The sequence below is a fragment of the Galleria mellonella genome, unplaced genomic scaffold, assembly GCF_026898425.1.
Source record: "Galleria mellonella isolate WM207_F2 unplaced genomic scaffold, CSIRO_AGI_GalMel_v1 utg300, whole genome shotgun sequence".
Classification (NCBI taxonomy): Eukaryota; Metazoa; Arthropoda; class Insecta; order Lepidoptera; family Pyralidae; genus Galleria; species Galleria mellonella.
The window spans coordinates 3,452,875-3,476,285 of NW_026442068.1; the positions used below are offsets into that span (position 1 = coordinate 3,452,875).

The 23,411-nt window shown below is 30.9% G+C and overlaps 1 protein-coding gene across 3 annotated transcripts in view; it reads left to right on the forward strand.

Annotated features, from left to right (window-relative positions):
• LOC113515249 (roundabout homolog 1-like) overlaps positions 1-23,411 on the forward strand; it is a 63,641-nt gene that overhangs the window by 34,625 nt on the left and 5,605 nt on the right. For all 3 annotated transcript variants that reach the window (XM_052895674.1, XM_031907610.2, XM_031907609.2), the window contains 8 exons: positions 8,376-8,526; positions 17,875-18,204; positions 18,731-18,884; positions 20,185-20,315; positions 20,512-20,784; positions 20,866-22,182; positions 22,274-22,607; positions 22,724-22,896. In XM_052895674.1, the coding sequence (XP_052751634.1) occupies positions 8,469-8,526; positions 17,875-18,204; positions 18,731-18,884; positions 20,185-20,315; positions 20,512-20,784; positions 20,866-22,182; positions 22,274-22,607; positions 22,724-22,896 (2,770 nt within the window). In that variant the 5' untranslated portion in view covers positions 8,376-8,468. The remainder of the gene's footprint in view (positions 1-8,375; positions 8,527-17,874; positions 18,205-18,730; positions 18,885-20,184; positions 20,316-20,511; positions 20,785-20,865; positions 22,183-22,273; positions 22,608-22,723; positions 22,897-23,411) is intronic.

The window sequence follows — 23,411 nt, forward strand, 5'->3', positions numbered from 1 at the left end:
TGCTTAATTAATTATTAAAACTAATTAATTAAAAATTAATTAAACATAATTTTCAGTTTTTAAACTTAAAACACGGTGTTCTAAAATATGTAAACATATAATGTAGTTCTTTGTGGAGTACAGCGACAAAGGTTAATTTCAATTTGCTTTATGTTTGAATTTTTATGATTTATTTTAATAAAGTTTCTTGTAGTCGTCGAAAGCACGTTTTGTATTATGAAATTCAAATATTTTTCGTCTCAGACATAACAAAAATGAGTGAGGCTTTAAGACAATGGGTCTTAAATCTTTTGACCTACTTATGTTTTTAAAATATTTTAAATATAGCCACGCTACATTATTCATTTGTTGTGCGGTACTAGTGCTGCTTTATTAAAAATTATTATTCCCTTCTTTATTCGCTTTATTTAGCTTTCGGTAAAATTAAACAAGGATATTACGATATCAAATATGACAAAATAAAAATAATGCAAAACATGAATATAAATTATATTAATTGTGAAAGTAATTCAGAATTAAAGACACAAATTTGGACTTTTCAAATGAATGGTCATCTTCTGAATAAGAACGATTTATCACTTTGCATCAAATGGGGTAAGATCAAACCAATGGCATCAAATTGAGAACGATTTTTAAAATTTGTTTTTTAAATTACTAGAAATTCATTATTCATTATTTCACACATGTCAATGTTTAAAAACTGAAGTGGTTTACTTAAAAAGGTAAGATATATATCATTATCATTGAGTAACTATTCAAGAAAACTGTTTAATATTAATAAAATAATGCAATAAGCATATTGTAGTTTATTTACAATGATTAACTTCAACAATTTATTGCATCCGTGGCGATAATCTACAGAAAGGTTATCATCGTTATTCCTTTTACGAATCAAAAGACTTATTATCATGGTCTAACAAAGCCATAGATTGTTTCCATTGTAATCGGTGACACAGTATTATTTATATACAGTTTGTATAATATGTATAATAAAGATTACAATATATGATTATTGTTGGCACTTAGTGGAACTTCGTGTTAAAATTATGCAACGACATACTTTTACTTATTAATCTCTTTTAATTAATTATTCTTATTTGGAAGTGAATAAAATTTTATTTGGTATTTCGTAAGTTAAATGAAACATGAAACAAAATTAAAGTTAAATTAAGCCATCTAATTACTAATCTTCATTTAAAATTGATAGAAGTATTTATGAAAATGAAAGAGTAACTTTCTCAATTACAGTATTATTAAGAATTAAGAAGTTCATATTTATTAATGGGTATTATTACCCACTAAACGCCACTAATGGATTAGTAGACTGGATAAGCTGTGCACTGTATCTACTAAATTAATTAGTAGATATATACTTACTTTTTACGATCTATATATACATACCAATGAACACAATTGTTTATACCGTACGGGAATCGAATCGAATATATATATATTTTATATAACTTAGAATGACAAACAAAATTACGGCCCACCTGATGGAAAGTTGTAACCGTCGCCTATAGACATGAGCAGTACCATGGACATAACAGAGTATACTGTTTCGCCCATGATACCCCCCATGCGTTGCCATTCCTGAGGACTCAGGTGTTATTCCTCTGTACCCAGTAAATTCACGCCGTATCCCACCCTTCAAATCGAAACACAGCCACATTCTACATCATACCAGGATGCAAACACAACTGCTTCACGATTGAAACACGAATGGGACAGAGGTACCCAAGCAATCGACTTTTATATATATTAATATAAGTACGGATTATTAGTATGTCAATCTTCACATAAAAACCAACGGGAACTATCCTTTGGCAATATCGTCTCATCCTAATTTGTTTTTTTTTTTTAGTTTTTAAGATATTCATAAAAGATACAAAGCTCGCGCATTAATAATTTTATCATCATATTTTAATCTAACCTTAGGTAATTCAATACAATGTTTCATTTATAAAGACATTTTGAATATAATTTACAATATCTGTAGATGGTAAATTGAGTCGTAAATATTTTTTATCGTCGTTGCATAACGTAGACGGCGGAGGCGCTAACTTTGATCGGACGGTGAGCGTGAACGCTCACAACGTAAAGTTTTGCTCTTTTGAACATTTTGACATCTTTATTTGAAACTTCAAAGTTGGTGCATACATATTCAGTTCTGGCTCCGCTGTGACGCGACAGTTATTTTTATGGAATCGCCATCGATCTGTTATTCTATATAATTTAAGCGACTGAATCAAAGAATTCGTTTTGAATTATCTTTAAACTTTTTAAGCAAATAAATTGTTCAATCTATATAATATATTAAAATGCTTATCTTAACTGATCTATTAGCATATTTATCAGAATTATTATCGGTATAAATAACTGAAGATAATAAACTTGAAATTTGAATATAGATTCTATTTTTGATGCAAATAAATTTCTTTGGGAACAGAAATTAATAGGTACTATGCGAGTGTATGGCAGTCTATTGGGGAGGCTTAATCCAGCATTGGATGAATAATAACTGAAATGATGATGATGATGATGCCAGTGAAGCCACGATAAACAGTTTTTTTTTTATTTATTTGTTTCGCTAATTTTCTTACTTATATTCTTGTTGCATACTTGTGTTTATTTGCCGCTATATAATAATATAATAAAATTCATTTGATTTTTTTTAATTTCATATTAATATTCTTGTTTTTTAGTTGCTATAATGTAATAATAAAATAGGGAGGTGTTATTGTCGAAACCTTTAATAATGTTACCCAGAGTAATACGTCCAGGTGCACATAAAATACTTTTTATTTCATTTTATGCCATAAATACTCACTGCGCGAACAATTTTATTGTGACAATAACTAGTAGGTGTTAGCTTGGATTCCTTTGTGTGTTTGTGTTTTTTTTTATTGATGTAGGTTTTTCTATTAACTATTTGAGATTATCCGTTTGTAATCTGTCAATTTTGACACGTTGAAGTGACATGCCTTGTCGGCGACTTTATTTATATTCTTGTAAGTACTAGTTCTTTCCTTCGGCGTTGCCTACACATGAACTGTTGTACCTTTTTTGTTTTTTAAGAAATTCTTTCTTAGTACTTTATTTAAGAAAGAAGTTTGAAATGAACAGACATTTGATACAAGAAGTTTGATGCAACATATCATATTTCTATATTAAACTTTTCAACTATATGTTGATTGATCAGTTTCTTCATATTAAAAACAAATGTAAGATAAAATAAAGAAGGCTTTTGCCACTCAGCTCCTTGTACTAATATTTAATAGAAGTAGAAATACATAATATCTTTCCTAAGATAAATTTATAAATTTTTATTCAACGTTGTAAAATTAAAACGCTTACAGTATTTTAATTTATAATATTCGTTGACAAACACATTCTGATTATCCAGCTTTTATTCAGTACTGACTAATATTTGCACGAAATTAGCTAGACGCTACCCTAATTTAAACAAAGGACGAGGCTTATGATTCGACAAATATTGTATTTCAAATCAGATCATTCATAAAGCTTCAAACTCTCAACAAAAATCTCTTGGTCGCTTTGTAGAGCCGCTTCCGTCGCGCACAATAGATGCATGCGAACTTAGTGAAATGGGTAAAAATAATCCTCTATCCCAATCCAATACATCACGCTAACTGTCAGTATAGACCGCACGAACCGAAATACACCATTGTGAACGACGGCCAAGGCTTTGTTTGAAAGTTTTGTAAAAACTTGTGCAATTTCGGCAATACACGCACAGACGCGATGCGATGAAAAAAAAAAGAATCCTTAAGCTGTCATAATCCGTCCCTGTCGATTGTATTTTTACACTTGATATCTATTTTATATAGTTCAATTTACATTGGATCGTTGAATAGTAAGTTACAGTTATAAAAATACGAATTAAGACCATATAATAATTAACAAATGGATAAAATAAAAAAAAAAGAACCGTCGAATAAATTAATAACTATGATATACTTATTTTATCGTACATTACATATATCGGTATAGAACAAAGAAATAAACTATTCTGTACCCTATATCTAGATATAGTTGGTTTCTTTTATATTTTACTGTATTATGGCACGATAGCTGTAATTTACTACATAAACTTTACAATTAAGAATCTAACGACCGATTTAGAAAATGAGTAGACATCTTTCGACTTTGTATTTTGTCTAATATTCGGATAAATTTACCTACATAACCGACATACATTAGTCTTCTTTCTTTATTAGTCGGATAAAAAATATCTTTGCAGTTTACAATACATGCTAGTCGATTTAAAATTAGAAATACTCTCTTCTTTTCATCACATCATACAATTAATCAATTCTAAATGTGGAACACTGTTCATATTTTAACAGACCCAAGTTATCAATCGCTCTTTGTGTGGGTCTAACTGGCGTCGGCACTCTTATGCGCTCACATGAAAATATGGGAGCCCTCGTCAAAACAAACATGATTCAAAAAGTATGTTTTCATTTATTTTTATAATACACCCACGTTTAAGACTACCGCGTGTGATCTCGGCCGGTTTCGTGAGACTTTCCTGTAACAGTGCATACAATGGTTTCATTCTGTCTGCGAAGACATAACTATGAAACGTGGTTACCGTCATATGTTACTTCAGCGACAACAAATATGACACATCCTAAAATGTTAGCGAAATATTTACTTTGCACGAAGTCCGCTATATTTTATTTTACGTACCATTAACAAACATTAAAAATATCATTAATATTAACCATTCTCGGTTATATTATGACACATGTTAATAAACTATGTTGATGTAACTGTATGTGAAAAATAAACAGTATAAAACGAGTGCTTAGTACGTTTGCTAAAGCTATCTCTGACTCGCGCCTTAAAAGTTTAAATGTCAACATCGCATTATGCTTTCGAGTGTCACTACAACACTAACGACTTTATTGTTGTCCCAACACATTAGGTGATGCTACGATAAACTTATTTTTAGATATAGTAGGCGATAAAGCGAAAGTTTAAACAAACTTTCTTGAAACTACGTGGGACAAGTGGGGAAAAAATATTGTCTTCTCGCTTAAATTATTTTTACGGAGTTCTTTATTTAAAAAAAGTGTAAAATCAAATACAAAAAATTATGCATTGGTTTGCACACCTTCATTTATTTTTTAAAATACTGCATTTGTATTTACTTTTACATCAAAAATTTAACTTAATATACACTTATATTAATTCGATAATCTATTACTTCTCATATAATATTTATTACCATTTCTGGCTAACCCCTTACGTTGAAAGTGCATTGTTTATAAAGATTTTTTTCAGCCAACCGCCTTGTCAGTTTTCAAGTGGTTATAAATTGTAAACTTAACCTTGGCTACGTTTGTTTTAGTTAACCGTTTGTTACAAACACATGGTGTATCGTGAGAACCCTTTTAATAGTCCAATAGTTAATTTTATAAACCTTGAACCCTACTTGTTTATTTATCAATAATAAACAAATAAGAAACGAAAAAATTTTCAACATATAGACTGAAAAATAGTAATATGTCGTTACAATAGGACTAGAGTCGACGTCCTTTAGTCGTCTTCGATTTCAAAACCAAATTTAAATACGTTCGACAAGAATATTTTAAATAATATTTTAGAGAACATAGTTAAAAAAATAAAACTTTTAACTTTAAAAATAAAATTATGTACATAATTACATAAATTTAATTATGCACATTGTGTGCGTAATTTCAATAACTCGTTCGATTTAACGATTGAGGTCTCATTATCATTATCCATACTAATTACGAATTAATAACGAACACTGGAACGGAAATTTGGAATATTTGCTTGCTGTTTATCTATTTCGACATCGTAAAATTTATTTAGCGTGTTTACTGTTTGACTGTGCAACATTTTGTCCCATAAAATAGTGTATCATATTCGTTATCATTATGACATTTCTTAGTTTATTGGTCGTCTCATAATCCAACTATATTTATAACATGTGTCGACGATATCTTATCTGAGACCTGCAACCACATCTTGTTACAGCATTTTATCAGTATAATAAGAGAGTCGACAACGCTTTTAATTTAATATTATTTCTTTTTATTATTGCTACTATTTATGGTATAAAATGATCTGCAATACTCAGATCAAGATTTTTATCTAATATTACGTATTTTCAACACCAGGGTTTTATTGAAACTTTATTTATTAAAAAAAAAATTAAAATAAGTCTGTTTAAAAATAATATTTTATAAATATCTTTTGGACTTTATCACCAAACTCGAACATTACACAAGGTTAGTTTTTGTTAAAATTAATCAAACAAAGCCATTTTCCGTCTTCATCATCAGATCATCTCAAACGTATCTACCATAATATGTTAGTTTGGGGACAGTTACATAAATATGCTAAATGTCAGGACAATATAAGGTTGATCCTAGATAAGGTTGATAATAGATTACAAATATTGAACGGAAAGACTTAGTAAAGCAAATTACATGAAAACTTGTAGAAAGCAGAATACAAATTATTTATCTATAAATTTTTTTAGAGTTTTCTTACCTATTATAATCATTATGTTCATAGAATGAAACTGTAATCAAAATAATGTTTTTGTTTCACATGAATGTTTATATTATTAAGTAATTTTCTCACTAGTCAAAGCTTATAATGTAAACAAAATCACCCACTTAACAATAGCGGAAGTTCACGTCAAGAGCATTTGAAATAAAATTTCAACTAGTCAAGTGCTGAACTAGGGTCATACATGATCATAGAACCATGCCGAAACAATCATCTTATAGAAAAGGGGTTATTGTATTATCGAATAAATACAATAACTACCTATCACCCGCACTCTTTAAATCTATTAAATATAAGCTAAACAAATTTCACCCTTAACATTATTATAATTCGGTTTAAATTTAAAAACTTGCACATTTTGGGTGGAACGCATATCATTTTACTCGAGTATTTGTTTCCAATCAGTGGTATCACTTTTATTGGATCAATGAACGAACTGTCAATTTTAATTTTCAAGAGCCTGTCACTTTTTATTCTGTGAATATTGGAAATAACGAAACAAGTCGTTGCTATGTTCTTATTTTTTTGCACTCGAAATACTTGTATAAAAATGTGTAAATAATACGTGTATAAGAGAGTCATAACACATATATAAAAGAAAGAAAAGTATTAGTAAAGTAAGTAATCATTGTAGTTAGTAACCTCAAAGGCTGTTAGTTTGAATCATTTAAAAGTATTTGTATCAATTTAAAGTTTCAATTAACCCTCTAGTGATAAAAAATACCGATAACGATTCAAATTAATCCTAATGATAACGGCATATATAACCCATTTTTCATATTCAATTCTGATAAGCTCAGCAGAATGGTGGTCATGTCCAATGTTCAGTACGAATACAATATTGAGTATATTAATTATTTATTTATTTTAAATAAAAAATACTACATTTGCAAGTTACAAAACTATACATTTTTAAATACAAAAAGATGAGCGAATTAATTATAAACGTAAAATTTTGTAACACATTGCTTATTAATTTCATTCATGCATAAATTATGTTTCTTTCACGGGAATGCTACAAATAAACAGTATTTCAGCGTTCCAAATTTGATGACAGCGTTTTAAAATAAGATTTATATTAACGAACTTTTTATAACGAGTAGGTAGATAAAGTTTATTTTAGAACGGAAGATTGGTCAACTTTCCAAATTGCGACAAGCACAACCGTGACAACTAAAGTGTTCAAAATCTCGATTTGACAGATGTTTACGGCGACGTGGGTAATCCAAATAAATATTTCGAAGTTGTTTACAATATTGCGAGAGTCCGGGACCGTCTGAGAACATGTCAATCATAAACATGTAGCGGTTTGTTTGTAATTTCAATAGGAATGTTAACGTAAATAATTTTATGATTATAGTGCAAATGATTAAATTATATTGATCATATGTTTTGTAAATATGAGTTAAAATACAAATAGATATTTTTGAATTTCTTGTCGTGAAATCTTTAATTATGAATAGATGATGATGAAATTAGATAATAATATATCATCTTTGTATATACTGTAAATAAATTGGTAGGCATATTATAATTGTGTTTTTATGTTTTATACATATTTATTTGCTTTTTAAATACATTATTTTTTATTTATATTATTACGATGTATTTGTTTTACTTCTTATTTATAATAATTGGACGGTTGATACAAATATATATGTTACTGTAGCAATAAAGACAAGATTTTTGTATATTTTGTGTATTATTGAGAGAATAATTTAAAATAACAATAACTCGAAATTTAATTGAAATATAGTTAAGAAATAATACATTTATTAACATTTTCCTTCTTTTATTTGTAGATGGAAAAGAAACGAGGACGATATGGGAAACTCCATCGAGATCTTTCCAGAGCTACTAACATCACACTGAAAATGTGGTAGAAAACTACCATAATGGGAACTTTGGAAGTGGTGACGTCATTGTTGAGCATATATTGCTGTTGTTATATTGGTAAGTGGAAGTTATTAAAATAGTTTATCTCAGTTTAAAGAAAATACGGCGAAGGGAATGCAGTTATGGCAGTAGTAATAGCCTGTGTTATTAAAAATGAAAAGTATTCAAAACGATAGATTTTATTATAATAATTTATAAATTTTAAGATTACAAATAAGCATTATTACACCAACTAAATTATGTATAATTATTTACAGTTAAAGGCTACCTACTTAGACAATATTTATTATTATTTTTATTTTTAAAGAAAATGTATGAATCGTATAGACCAAACTTTGCATCAATTGGGGATCAAATTAAACAAGTATCTGAAGACGAGTGTGATACATAGAAATAGACTTTGGGTAGCTCAAATAATTAATATGATAATAATAACGATAAATATATGGAATTATTTATTTCGATACTAAAATATTAAACAAATGGATCAGAAATATACTAAACAAATGCTATAAACTATAAATAATTTGCTTAAGCAATCCGTAGGAAATGCCACAATTTTATGTCAACTGCCGCAACGTCAATCTTGATATTTGGAACGTAAAATTTATGGGATATCATGATATTGTCTTTTATGGTTACAGCGCTGTGGGCAACCATGTGTCGCTGTTTTGCGATATTTTTAGGCATGCTTGTTTAATAACTATTCAGGAATAAAACAAAGGATCTAATAATTTAAATATTACCGTAAATATAATTGTGAATTGTTTAATATACGAAAACTCACTATCGGAAAAAAAAAATAGGTTAGTTCAAGTTATTGTTTATTAATAAATATAGATCTATAGTAATAGACTTTAAAATATGTAAACACTATAATATTTTTCACAATTCCATTGTGTAAGAAGGAGATATTCATATATTTCAATAACATTTATTATAAGGTATTTAGTATATCTGTTAAAAACTTTTATGTGAACATTTAAACTCTATAAATAAATACCACTGAACATACTACTAGACATCTTACAGATATGCTTGATATTTTATTTAATATATATACATAAAAAATATCCAACTACAACTGTATTGTACGGAGATAAACAAACTAATTAATAGTATATAATCGACAGTAAAAAATTCTGTTTTAAAAATTACCAGCCCTAAAAATAATTCTATCGTGTCATAAACTAAAAATTGCTTCGGAAAGCATAATTAGCATCACTTTTAGCTTGCTTGTTTCTTAACGTAATAAAATATAAAAATAAACGGTAAAGTTGAAAGTTCAACCAGTGCTAATAGCTTGGCATTCACCCTCTATTCTATGGGGTAACATTCCCCTACACTATTTGATATTTAGTGCCTTGCGGTACCATCTTAGATTTGTGGCAACACTTAGCGACGCCGAAAATAACCGTGTCATTCGTACAATATCACTCTAATTTGTTATCGGTCGGAAAAAGATGGAGTTCATTTGGAAAATTAATTAAGAAGCAAATAGATTTGATTTCGTAAATAACTATTTATATCAGAGGGAGATTTTGTACAAAAGTCGTTTGCTTAGGTACCTCTGTCCCATTCGTGTTTCAGCCGTAAAGCAGTTGTGTTCGCATGGCTGTGTTTCGGTTTGAAGGGTGGAATATGGCGTTAATTTACACGGTACAGAGAAATAACATCTGAATCCTCAGGAATGGCAACGCATGGGGGCTATCATGGCCGTAACAGTATTCTCTATTAAGTCCATGGTACTGCTCATGTCTATAGGCGACGGTTACCACTTTCCATCAGGTGGACCGTCAGCTTATTTGCCATTCTAAGTTGTAAAAAAAAAACTATTTATATACTAGTATTTACCCGCGACTTGGTCCACATGAGTCGAATATCTACATATTGGACTCATGTGGACCAATATCATGTATGACATGATATCAGATGTAAAGCCCATGTCTTTCTCCGTTCCAAATAATGCATGTCTACCAAATTTCAATAAATAAAAAATAAAATACATAATGGGTCAAACTCATAAAGCCCCAAAATGTAACAAACGAACAAACTCACTTCCACATTTATAGATAAGTAAGGATTATTATATTATTAAAGTTTATTTCCATGCCTCGTAATAATAACAAATTTTTATTCAAGTAAATTTAAAAATAGGCATATTTGATTATTTATGTGTTATAATGCAATATGATGTTGGTGTTCCTATAAATAAATACATAAATAGTAATTATTTTAGAACGGGCAAGAAACACAGCTATTACTTTTCATAATAGAAATAGATATTACTGTCAAAAATCTTTACTCTTACATTAGCTGTTTCCAATGATATTTACAGTATTATAAAAAGTAGCCTGTGTGTTAATCCAGTATATGATCAATTTTAGTGCCAAATTTTCTTTTATACCTATTAGTATATACATTAACTATAAGGTAGTTAATGTAAATCATTTGTAAATAATGTAATCTCATTAAAAATATTAAATCTTTGATAAACCTATTTTTAACCGACTTCAAAAAGAAGGAGGTTTTAAATTCCATTGTATTTTTCTGTTTGTCCCACAAAAAACTTCTTCAATTATGACAAAACCCGTTATTTTTATCTTAAAACTAAACTACTGAACTGATTATGATAAAATTTCTATGGAACCAATATATAAGTACCTATAGCTTTTCAGATAAAAAAATTAAATTAGTTTAGAAGTACTAAAGTCATGGAGGTAATAAACATAAAAAATACAACCGAATTAAAAACCTTCTTGAATTCGGTTGAAAATAATAAAGTCTGAATGAAAGATTTCATAATATTCTGTTTTAAAAAAAAGTAAAAAATATATATTACAACACACAAAAAACTACACAGCATTTAACAACACTCTTGGGAGTAATTCACGGAGGAAAGCGTAACTTATTGACACTACTCATTAGGATAACAAAACACACATGCGTAAATAAGTCTCACAGCTGTCTATTGCATATATTTTACAATCAACCGAACATGGGGCATCCTACAAAAATTCCGCCTCTGGACAACCTCAGCCCCAATGTCGTGTCACCGTCATTCAATAATTTTATACTGTGGTTCGATACAGAAAAAAGAGACCGGGCACCCCAGGCGGTTATCAAAGCGTAAAGAAGTTAAGCTAATGTTAAACGACGCCTATCTTTTGTGCCTAATGCGTGATGGATGCTGCGTAAAATGCAGTATAAAAAGTATAATAAAAATAAACAGAGTCAATCGCTCGGGGCGATTTACAATAGGCACATAGCATAGTGCGTGTCATTGTATTCAAGGAGGAATTGAAAAATGGTTCCTATCTCGGATCTTGGTTTAAACAAAACTGTGACTTTTATGAATATTGACGCATGTGTGACCCCTATAAAGTATAAGGACGTTTATGCGTTCGAATAATAAAACGCGTAATTTTATGTTTTTTTAAAAGTACGAGTATGTTATTTTATACTACTTAACTGTAATAATATATAGTATGTTACCATAATTATGTGACATATTTTTCACCACCTCTGCCCTTCATACACTTTCGGCTTTTACCTAATTGTTAACTGGTAGAGAATACCATATGGCATTAAGCTCGCCACTTGTACAAAGTTTTATTGTACAATAAAAAAGAAATAAGTAAGTAATAATTATTACATATTTATTCGAGCCGAGCAACTAAATTCCGCTTATAGAACAAAATTGAATTGGCTGCCAATTCGAAGGCGTCGAGACTTTCATATAATGTCGTTTTTATATTCCGTTCTATATAACCCTACTTTTCCCTCCTATCTTCGTGAACGTTTTGATTTTCTAGTTCCCCATGACGTGTCCTCCCGTTCGACGAAATCTCTTATCCTCAAACTCCCTTCACACTCATCTACGCGCTATAGTGGATCTTTTACCGTCCATGCTGCTAGATTGTGGAATTCTCTTCCCATATCTATCCGTGAGAGTCAATCCCTAATGAACATATATTTATTTATCTATATGTGTAGGTATATTGTATGTATATGTGTATGTATATGTAGGTTTATGCATAGATGTAGGTATATATTTATGTATATGTGTGTGTGTATTTGTACTATATAATATAATCTAATTAATTTAATTTTGGCTATTTAAAAATTGTACACTGCTGTATCCGCTGACATTGATGCTCCTTTCCACTTTGGGTTTGCTGGAAGAAAACTCTATCAGAGTTAAGCTCGCCTTTGTACTTTTGTTTACCTCTGTCATATTTTTATAACTAATGTGTACAATAAAGTATTAAATAAATAAATAAATAAATAAATTACGCATAAAATATTTGTATCCAAAATTCAATCTAGATCCTTCTTGTCACTAAAATTGGAAGAAAAGATTTAAAAAAAAAGTTAATAAGTATCCAAAGTCGTTAAAAATTTATGTTAGTGTTGCTACCCTGACAACTACTAATACAAACTCTACTACCGAAAATATTATAATGTAATAAATTTATTATTCCTTTTTTAACCGTAAACATATTCTTGGAACAAAATAAAGACGTCGCATCACTTGTACTAATCAGCAATGTTATCGAGAAGGGGCATCGCCAAAAACTTTTTGTATATTCAAATCTTCTCAAAGGATCTCCGATCAGATAGCTTTCAGTTTGCTAACTTTTTTATATTTATTGAGTCGCTTCTGTGCTGCGATGCCTTATTATTAACGACCTAGTATGACGCAAATATATTGTCAAACTATCACAAAGTAAAGAATATATTTATAAATATTTAATACTCAAAATTGTTATTATCATATTTCTATTTAGAAATATTACAAAGTAACCAAATTAAAATTGCATTTATTTCAATAGACTGTATTGGTCAATAACATTCATTCCATACCAGGCATGCAATATTGCTGTATTTTAGTATTTCGCTCTGCATTTAAAGCAGTAAAGTAAATTTTGTCGTTATAGAACTGTAACTCAGTTTAAAGCATCCTGTCTCATTTGAATGAATATATAAATATATAACTATATTATTGCTATAACATCTATAAATTTGAGAAAACAGCGACAATCAGTGTTTTCTTTTTTTTATGCTAACGAATATGTGTCTATAATTTTTGGCTCTTGTCTAGAAAGTGTGGGTCTCTTAATAATCTAGGTACGCGGACTTAGATAGAAAGATTGTCCTTGACTATTTGCAGGGTCAGCTTTACACAGAGTTTTGTTAAAAGATCATGGCATGGCTGTTATTACATCTGTCCACGCGCGCTATTGATTGCAACAACAAACCGAGAGAAAGAAACGTCGCAACTGTCTCCGACACATTTCCGTAAACTTCAACGGATAAATGGCTACAATTTACAACAGCCAAAACATTTTACATCACATGTTAATAAATCATAAACTATAGACTTTACGCCAAGGATACACAGTTCAAAATAGTAATTCCCAAATTTTATCACAGGAGAACGAAATTGGTTTCCATCTTGTGAATGTTCGCTGCTGCCCCCATTTTAGCAGGTATGTCGGACCCTATGAAAGATGACACTGTGTCAACAATTTGTCCCTTCGTGCATTAGACGAACGCCTTACAACACAAACATTGTATCACGAAATTCATATTAACCTAATCCGTGCGTCCGTTGCAAGTAAAACGGCTAATTCTTAGCACATGTGGCAGAAGCGTGTTCTGTTTTTTGCACCTAAAGACATAATATTAAGTGCTATTTCATGAACCGTGACATTTTATTGCCTGTTTGCTTCTTATGCACCGTTTGAACTGCTGTGTTTGAATAATGAAGCGCAAGTCTCTCACGTGAGTGTGAAGTACGAACTTAGAGTACCTACATTGTCATATTTTAACTTCTTAGGTTAACTTATATACTGTAAAGTAAGACAATATATGTAAATATCTATAAAGACCGATCCCGTTGTCAAAAAAATATTTAATTAGCTTAGCGTAAGCACCAAGTATTATTGTTTATTCTTTTATATATATATATATATATATATATATATATTATCATATCAGCCGTTTACTGTCCACTGGTTAATACATAAAACTCTCCCTGTTGGGGGATATTTACCAGTAGTTGTCACGCTTGGCAAGCGGCTTGCCAATTGCATTTAACCTTAGTTAATGTTTTAAGAGGGACGCTGCAGCCTATGTTCAACTATTATGAGTTACGAGAAATGAAGGGGGGAGGGCTATCCATGCCGGGACATGGCTCAGAATGTCGGCACGGCGACGTAATAATATATATAGACCTGTTTATTGCGTGATATTCTTACTCGTGGTCAGAAAAATAGGTTAGGTTTAGTGAAAGCCCCAAAAATGATCTATTTTTTTTCTAAAATGTTTACAGTTATCAATCCATGTTCGTAAAACTTAAGATTTACTTATGAACAAACTTTTACAATAACATATATTTTTAATATCAGAAAGTCCAATTAACTCAAAAAATGTCGCGAACTAGACGAAACGTAATCATTCCAAACGAGTTCAAATTGCAAAGGGGTCCCAAAATTGAACACGTGTTCGAAATTCGGAAAATCATGATTACCTCCTAAGGGAGCCAATCACGGCCATTAGAATTAGATATTCGAAATTTAAACTGTATCCAGTTACATGGGGTGACAGTTATGAACTCTAGAAAATTTTGTGCAACTACGTACGTACCTAATTAGAAGTGGCATTTCAACAGTTTTATTTATATGCAAACGTACGCATATTTGTGATCAAAGACATTCTCGTGACACACTTCGTTTGATCTTCAGTCATATTGCAATACGAATGCAGGTACGCGTCAAACTTTGGAAATAATTTCTAAAATCAAAGAGAGAACGCTACTTAACACAGTCGTAAACCTAAATTCGTGGGCGGAGCGAGTGCACTCCAATGTTCGCGTGGTTAACTGTTCATGGACTTTTCGAACCATCGACTCCAAACAAAAAACATACTCGGAATTGCAACATTTTAAAGAATCGCTCTGCTGCGTAGTCGCACGCCGCACGAACTTAAATGCGAATCCCATGTCTCCATAACTGATTTTTTATTTATTTTTTCTTGGGACGCGTGTCAACATGTGCCTCTAGTATAAATTAGCAGGGGTCTGAACGCACCCCACTAATTTTTTTTAACAAAAATCTTTGAACAATAGAACATAACTACTCGCGCAAGTTCAACAATCACTCCCTATCGACGTTGGCGTGGGTGACTACGACTTTCCCAACAACGCAATAGTTTTGTATTATACTTAATTTGATATTATTTTTTATTTTAATTGCAATTATTTTGATTGTAGAACAAAATTAACTTTTTATAACGAATTTCAAATAGGAGATTCTAAATTCGATTTTAAATCTTTTTCGAATATTCCTATATTTACTATTTATTTTTTTCAATACTAAAGATAATAAATAAATAAAATCATTAATAATTATGGTAATTATACTATAGTAACCTGACACAATGTAAACCCAATATATAAATGTAAAAGTGCATTTGTCTCTTCATAGATGTATTAATTTTATATATGCAAGAAAATATCTTTAACATATTATTTCTAGATGAAATGTAATTATAAGTTTTCTATAATAAATCATCAAATATTAAATTTAGGATTCAGGTTATTATTAATATATACATATACATTCAATTATGTGATTATTTTATACTGACTAAAATACATTCAAATATCATATTATTTCTATTATATAAAATATTAATAACACATTCAATACTATAAAGAAAAATATTACATTCATCTAATAACCAATAATAATCGATCGAGTTCTAACGTATTATACGATAAAGTTAGTTTTATGCGCGATAAAGTAACGTAACGAGATAAACATAAACAATATTTTATGTTCCTTGCAATCTGCTAAATCTTATTTTTATCTCTCGTCTGGCCAGTATTTATATAAAACATATTCTGGTGCTTTATGGTCCCGACAGTCAATTTATTGCTGTCACCCAATCTTTGGAGTATTATGCTTTTCCTTTTTTGAAATTATGATTTTATTTTACTCATCGACTGTGGTGTTTACCTATGTATTCACATAAATGCTCAGTGACATATCTGTAATAGTAAATCATAATATATCATTGCGATATGAATTTATATGGACACTTGTTTTTTTTCTATATGCTAATTTATACTTCGTCTGCATGACCGGGTTATGTTATTTGACCAGGATAAAAAGTAGCTTATATTCTTCTCCATTCCAAATATTATATGATATAATGTGCCAAAATTCATAATGATTGGTTGACGTCTTAAAGATCTTAAAGCGCCAAGAGGTAACATACAAACTCATACTTTCATTAAGTACATTCTATGCTACTTCACACAATAGAGAACTCAAGACATACCTCATGGTATTTCTGGTAATAACGTAACGAATATATAATAACTTACCGTCATATGTCAAAATTTATAATAATAATAAAATTATGATAATATTATTTTAAAAATGACTGTCTTACGTTGTTAATTTTTTTTTATCTTTTGTCTTTCTAATTTTAGTAAAAAGGTAATTTATTAAACTTTTTTATTGTATTATGGTATAATAAATTAGGATTTCGTATTTCAAATATTTTTTATTAGCACTGTGATTGCTGTTAAATAGGTACATATTAGTATTATTTTCTTTTGTTTTTGCTGTACTCGTATATATAGGGCTATCCCTAACTTTTGGCATAATAAACATGAAAAATTAGGTAAAATTACAAAAGCTTTTCTAATGGATATGAAACAAAAATAGGGGTTTGCGCACAAAAATAGAAAGATACCCAATCGAATGGAGATTCAATTATAGATTAGCCCATGTATCGTACCGCATCCACAATATCAGAACACGTGAATAAATAAACACAATTACTTTATACAAAAGAGTAATCCCTATTGATTTCGTTCACAAAAATAACCTTGTCTCTAAAATCGGGTCGCACAGTATTCGATGAAGTTCATTTCCCCGAAAATCGGACACCAAATCGAATTTTTTTGCCGATCGATTTTTACTTCGCAACAATAATAGCAAGGCACAACAATAGGCATACATCAATTCGAGTGTCAAAAACTAACATCTGCGCGTTCGTTGTAAACAGAGTAAAATAGTGCAGGGGTCCAAATGCTACAGCATCCTCTGGGGGACCCCTTCAGCAAGCCTGTGTTTATGGCTCATTATTATTGTGCGCCGCTTTAGAGTAGCTGCAAATGACATACTCCACCTATTATTAAAATAAACCGTTGCCTAGCACGGTCTTTGTTAGGTAAATTTAAAATAAAGCTGGTCGGAAATTGCAGTGGGTGGGTCAGGTCACGTCGCCTTTCATTAGAGCGGACCTAACATGCTAACTGCGACTACTAAACTTTCAAATGTTTACGAGGTAATCAATACGCCTAAATATTATGTGTTTTATCAACAGGTCCAGCACAAGGGGGCCTGAACGATGATTATATGAGCAGTGGCGAGGCTCCTTATATTATAGAACAACCATTGGATGTCACCGTAGCCCGTCACCAGCCAGCCACCCTTAACTGCCGCGCTGGGGGATCGCCAACTCCTACTATAAGATGGTATAAAGGAGGAGTTCTCGTAGTTTCTGATACTCATAGAAGCCTATTGCCCGCCGGTGGCTTGTTCTTTCTAAGGGCCACACATGGCAGAGCTCACTCTGATGCCGGAGTATATTGGTGTGAAGCAACCAATCCTTATGGTACAGCAAGAAGTAGAAATGCAACTTTACACGTAGCAGGTATGTAAAATGTTATTGAGTTTAAAGTTTATCTTAGATTAACAATCAGAACTTTTGAAAATAATAATTTTGATCAACCTACAAAATTTGCAAAAGTTGCATCCTGAAATAATAATAATAAAAAAATATTAAAACAGAAATAATCGTCTCTAGTGAGTTTCCTGCCGATTCTTCTCAGTAGTGGTTTTAAGCTAATGCTATTAAATGATGATGAGACTTCTTACATACAAGTTTTAACTGAAATATGGTACTGGTGCAAGAGTTCATTTCTATTTGTTTCCAGGAGACTGGGACTATATTTTCATGGAACCTCTGTACTAAATTTAATGTATTAGGCTTTATTCTTAATCTTAACTAGTGCATAACTATCTATAGTAAGAAAACTTTTATCCTATTTACTTATGAATGTTAAATCTATGTGGTTACTAATTTAGATGTATGACTTTTTATATAATGATTTGACATTCTGTCATCGATTAATAAGAAGCTTGATTTTAAAAATTACATGTAAATTATCTTTTATCAGTGCTTCGAGAAGAGTTTAGATTAGAGCCAATCACTACACAAACAGCTCAAGGAGAAACTGTTATATTGGAGTGTTCACCACCACGTGGTTCCCCTGAACCAGCCGTCTATTGGAAAAAGAATGGGCAGACTTTACATTTTGATGGTGATTCCAGGTAACTATAAATTAGATATCACTACCGCTTTAAATTATTATAGTCAAAAAGAATACATATTAAACACAAACACGTAAAAAGAAACTTGACACTTAATATATTACTTCTATACAAGACCATAGTAAGCGTTAAAATTCGGTGGAAATTACTTCAACTTCATACATAAAACTACCACTAGTTAGAAGCAAATTTGATAGTGGTGTTAAGAGCTCTCGTGTAGATGAGTGGAAGGTGGAAATTCTATAGTCTTGTGATGTTAGGTGAATAGTCTCGTTTGACATTGGATCCGTATAATGCCGTATGAATTAGATTGTTGTGCGATATCACGAACAATAAACTACATTGGGAACATCTACTACTAAAAACTACGAAAAACTAGCTTCGTGTAACTAACTGGCTTATGTTTACTGACTGGGATAATGGGATCCCTGTCTTTCTCCATCCCATATAACATATTTATACCAAATTTCATAGAGTACAATCACCATGAGGTATTAAAGTGTATTTATTTTTAAAGGTAACAAACAAACTGACTTTCACATTAATAATATTAGTAAGGATTGTATATATGATTAGTTACTTGATAAGAATTATATAATTATTATATTACTTATTCATTATATAACAACTGCTAATTAAATTAATTTACAAAAACAATCACTTTAAGGATACAAAATTTAAAATCCTATATAAAAAAAATATGGTAAAGTTCCGAATGTTCTTGTATAAAATAAAAAATTATATTAAAAAGAAAAAGGAATTGATTTTTCCGTTAAAACTTATATTGGCAATTTATTTCACTTTGTTGTCTATGAATTTTTATGAGCTTCGAGTTACATCTTGAGGGAGCATGTTGCTGTGTATGGTGAAGCATAAAAATAATTAACAGTTACGGGAAGGGTACATCAAAGTTATAAAAGAGAGGGGATTTCATAAGTGCTCCGCAAGCAATCAAGTAAAAATCTGAATAGTTCTGACTCATCGGACCCCTATATTAAATGTTAATTTTGTATTGAATTATTCCGCCCAATCCTTAAATTACTTTGTTACATCATTTACTAACAAAGAAATGATTTTAATTACTTTAACCAATAATATTTGATTTTAAAAAATAGCTTGTAAGCTGCGTTGTAAATATTTTGTTTGAATTTAATTTTAAAATAGTTATAAGTTAGTGAGTGGCTTTGCTGTTAGATTTTTTTAATATAATATTTATAAGTTTTATAAAATGAATTTCAAATTACATAGTTTCACTTTGAAATTAGATATTTTATAATAAAATTATTATAATGTTACTCAGGATGCATTTAGTGGACGGAGGCAGTCTTGTAATACAAGACGCAAGGCAAACCGACGCTGGTAGATATCAATGCATTGCAAGGAATGCAGCTGGCACGAGAGAGTCTGCTATTGCCACGCTCAAAATACACAGTAAGTTCCTCGGTTCACATGAATGCTTTTCATACCCTGAATTTCCATTTCAATTATTTGACGGGGATTTGTCGTATGCCATTCATATTTGAATGTTCTGCTAATTTTCGACGATCATTTCACTCTGAAATCTAAGCCGCTTGTCTCGGACGTATCTTTTGTCTTGTAATTCAAAGAGATATTTCTCATTGCACAGTTAAGCCGTACTTAATCACGGGCCCTGAGGACGTCGTGGCACAGACTGGTGGCAGTGTCACATTTCAATGTCGGGTCGGTGGTGATCCCTTGCCTGACGTACTATGGCGAAGAACTGCTGGAGGCGGAAATATGCCACTTGGTCGTATCAAAGTACTAGATGATAGAAGTCTTCGGCTCGATAACGTTATTTTAGCGGATGAAGGGGAATATACATGTGAAGCTGATAATTCAGTAGGGGCGGTAAGCGCTAGTGGATATTTAACAGTATATGGTGAGTAACACTACAAGTTAAATATTATCTTAATTGTTATTAAATATTGATAACATATTACTTTGTTAATTTTTCTTTTAGATCCGCCGTCAATTATGTTGGAACCAAATAATATAAATGTTGAAAGTGGCTCAGTAGTAAAGCTTACTTGCAAAGCTTCTGGTAGACCTGATCCTACCATGTTTTGGAGTTTGGAAGGAAATAGAACAATAATATTTCCTGGTACTTCTAGAGATAAATACCATGCTTCGTCGGTAGTTGATGGAATTACTATATTAACAATCAATGCTACAAATAAAAATGATAGTGGAAATACGATAGTTTGTTCTGCGGTAAACTTTGCTGGCAGTTCGTTTGCCAGAGGGAAACTTAGTGTGACGTCAGACGATGACCGCCCACCGCCAATCATAACAAATGGTCCCTCTAATCAAACGTTACCTATAAAATCGATGGCGGTTTTCCCCTGCACTGCCGTAGGTACACCTGAACCAATTATAGCTTGGTATTTCGAAGGGGAAGCATTATCACAGAATCACAGGAGAAATGTTTCGAATGATGGAACCTTAATATTAAGAGATTTAGATAAAAGTGACAGTGGTACATATACGTGTGTTGCTTCATCACAACACGGAAAATATGTATGGAGTGGTGTTTTACTTGTAGATAGCCCGATGAATCCAAGTATACATTTTTTTCGAGCTGCCGATGGATCAGCTTTGCCAGGACCACCAACAAAACCTCAACTTTATAACGTCACTGATACAAGTGTCACAATTACTTGGAATCAGAATAATAAAATTGGGTCTTCTTCTATTATAGGATATCAAATAGAAGTATTTCCGAGAGAAACGCTTTCAGGAAACAGTACACCGAGAAATTCTCGCGGGTGGGTAGTAATAGCAAAGAAAGTCCATAAAACCTATTATGTTGCGAAATCTCTTATACCTGGAGTTACTTACATGTTTATAGTAAGAGCTGAAAATTCACATGGACTGTCCGGACCGAGCCCTATATCTGATTCTATAACTATTGGTGAAGATACTAACACTATGTGGGAAACTGGAATGTTTTCCAATAATACAGAGTTTAGAAATAATATTTTAACTGATAATATCGTTGAGTTAATTGAAGCCACACCAATTGATGCTAAAACAATAAAATTGATGTGGGAAATATTGAATTTCTACTATTTGGAAGGATTATTTATATATTTTAGGCCTTTAGATAATATTACGACCGAATATGAAATGAAAACTATTCTGCATTCCAACGATGTTTCCGGATATGAAATAACTTCTTTGAGAAAGTATACAAAATACGAGTTTTTCCTTATACCCTTTTATAAAAGATTTGAGGGGAAACCGTCTAATTCTAGGGTCGCCCAAACATTAGATGACGGTAAATATTATTACAATATATTTATTTAATACAATAATAAATTATTTTAATATTACTTAGAAACATATTTAATACTTTTCTTTATTTGCAGCTCCTGATGGTCCACCGATAAATATCGAAATGTTCATTTTTAATACCACAACAGTCCATTTAAAATGGTCACCACCAGAATTATATTTACAAAATGGTGTAATATCTGGATATAATGTGATAGTAAACTGGCTTGATATTCCGGCCAATAAATCTATGGTAGCTATAAATACTACCGTCCACCAGGCAACGAGTCTTATAATGACTAACTTAACTTCAGGGGTTAGCTACTCAGTTCAAATTGCTGCGGAAACCATTGTTGGATTGGGACCATTTAGTCAAAAAGTATATTTGAATATAGATTCTCGATCAGTAGGATTAGATCCTTTATCAAGGTAAATAAAACTATATACTTATATACCATAGTTATATAAGTATATGATATAATTATAACATTTATAAGTTCCACAGTTATGAAATTTGTATATAAAATTAAAACTTTTTGCTTTAGATATCCTTTAAATGGAGAAGTATCAATAGTTGCTGGAGATTTTATGATGGAAACATGGTTTTACATTTTGATAGGAGCAATTATATTATTTAAGATAATTGTTATCGGTGGCATTATATATGTACGGAAGAACAACATTTTTGCAAAGAAATCAGCACTTCCGAATATTTATGGTAAAGTATAATAACTATTACATTTGGTAAAGCTTTTATTATTAAGAAAATATATAAAAAGAAAAGAAAAATACGTCGTAGTTAAACAATCTAAAAAACTATCTAAAATGCCGTTCTCTATTTATAAAACTGAAATGTATGTTATATCACAAGTATTACGAAATTATTATTTTAAGCAACAATATGAACCAAATTATAATAAATTTGTATGAAAACTAAATATAGTGTTTGGAGCTCCGTTTATATAATAGTTTTGCTTAACAATTTCAAAGTTTAATTTTAGACACGTTTAAGGATAGCACCTCAGAATCGGCACCAGTGAGATACTGTTTCAAAATAAATCGCTTATTAAAATATAAACATATATATTTATGTTTGGCTTATCTCAAACACTTACATTTTTTTCTGTGGAATCAGCATCAGAATTTCAAAATTAAAAACATTCCTCGGGTGTCGTGGGGTGGTATGGGGCGCCGAGCATTTGTTTGATGGAGGCTTTGCCATGCGATGGGCGG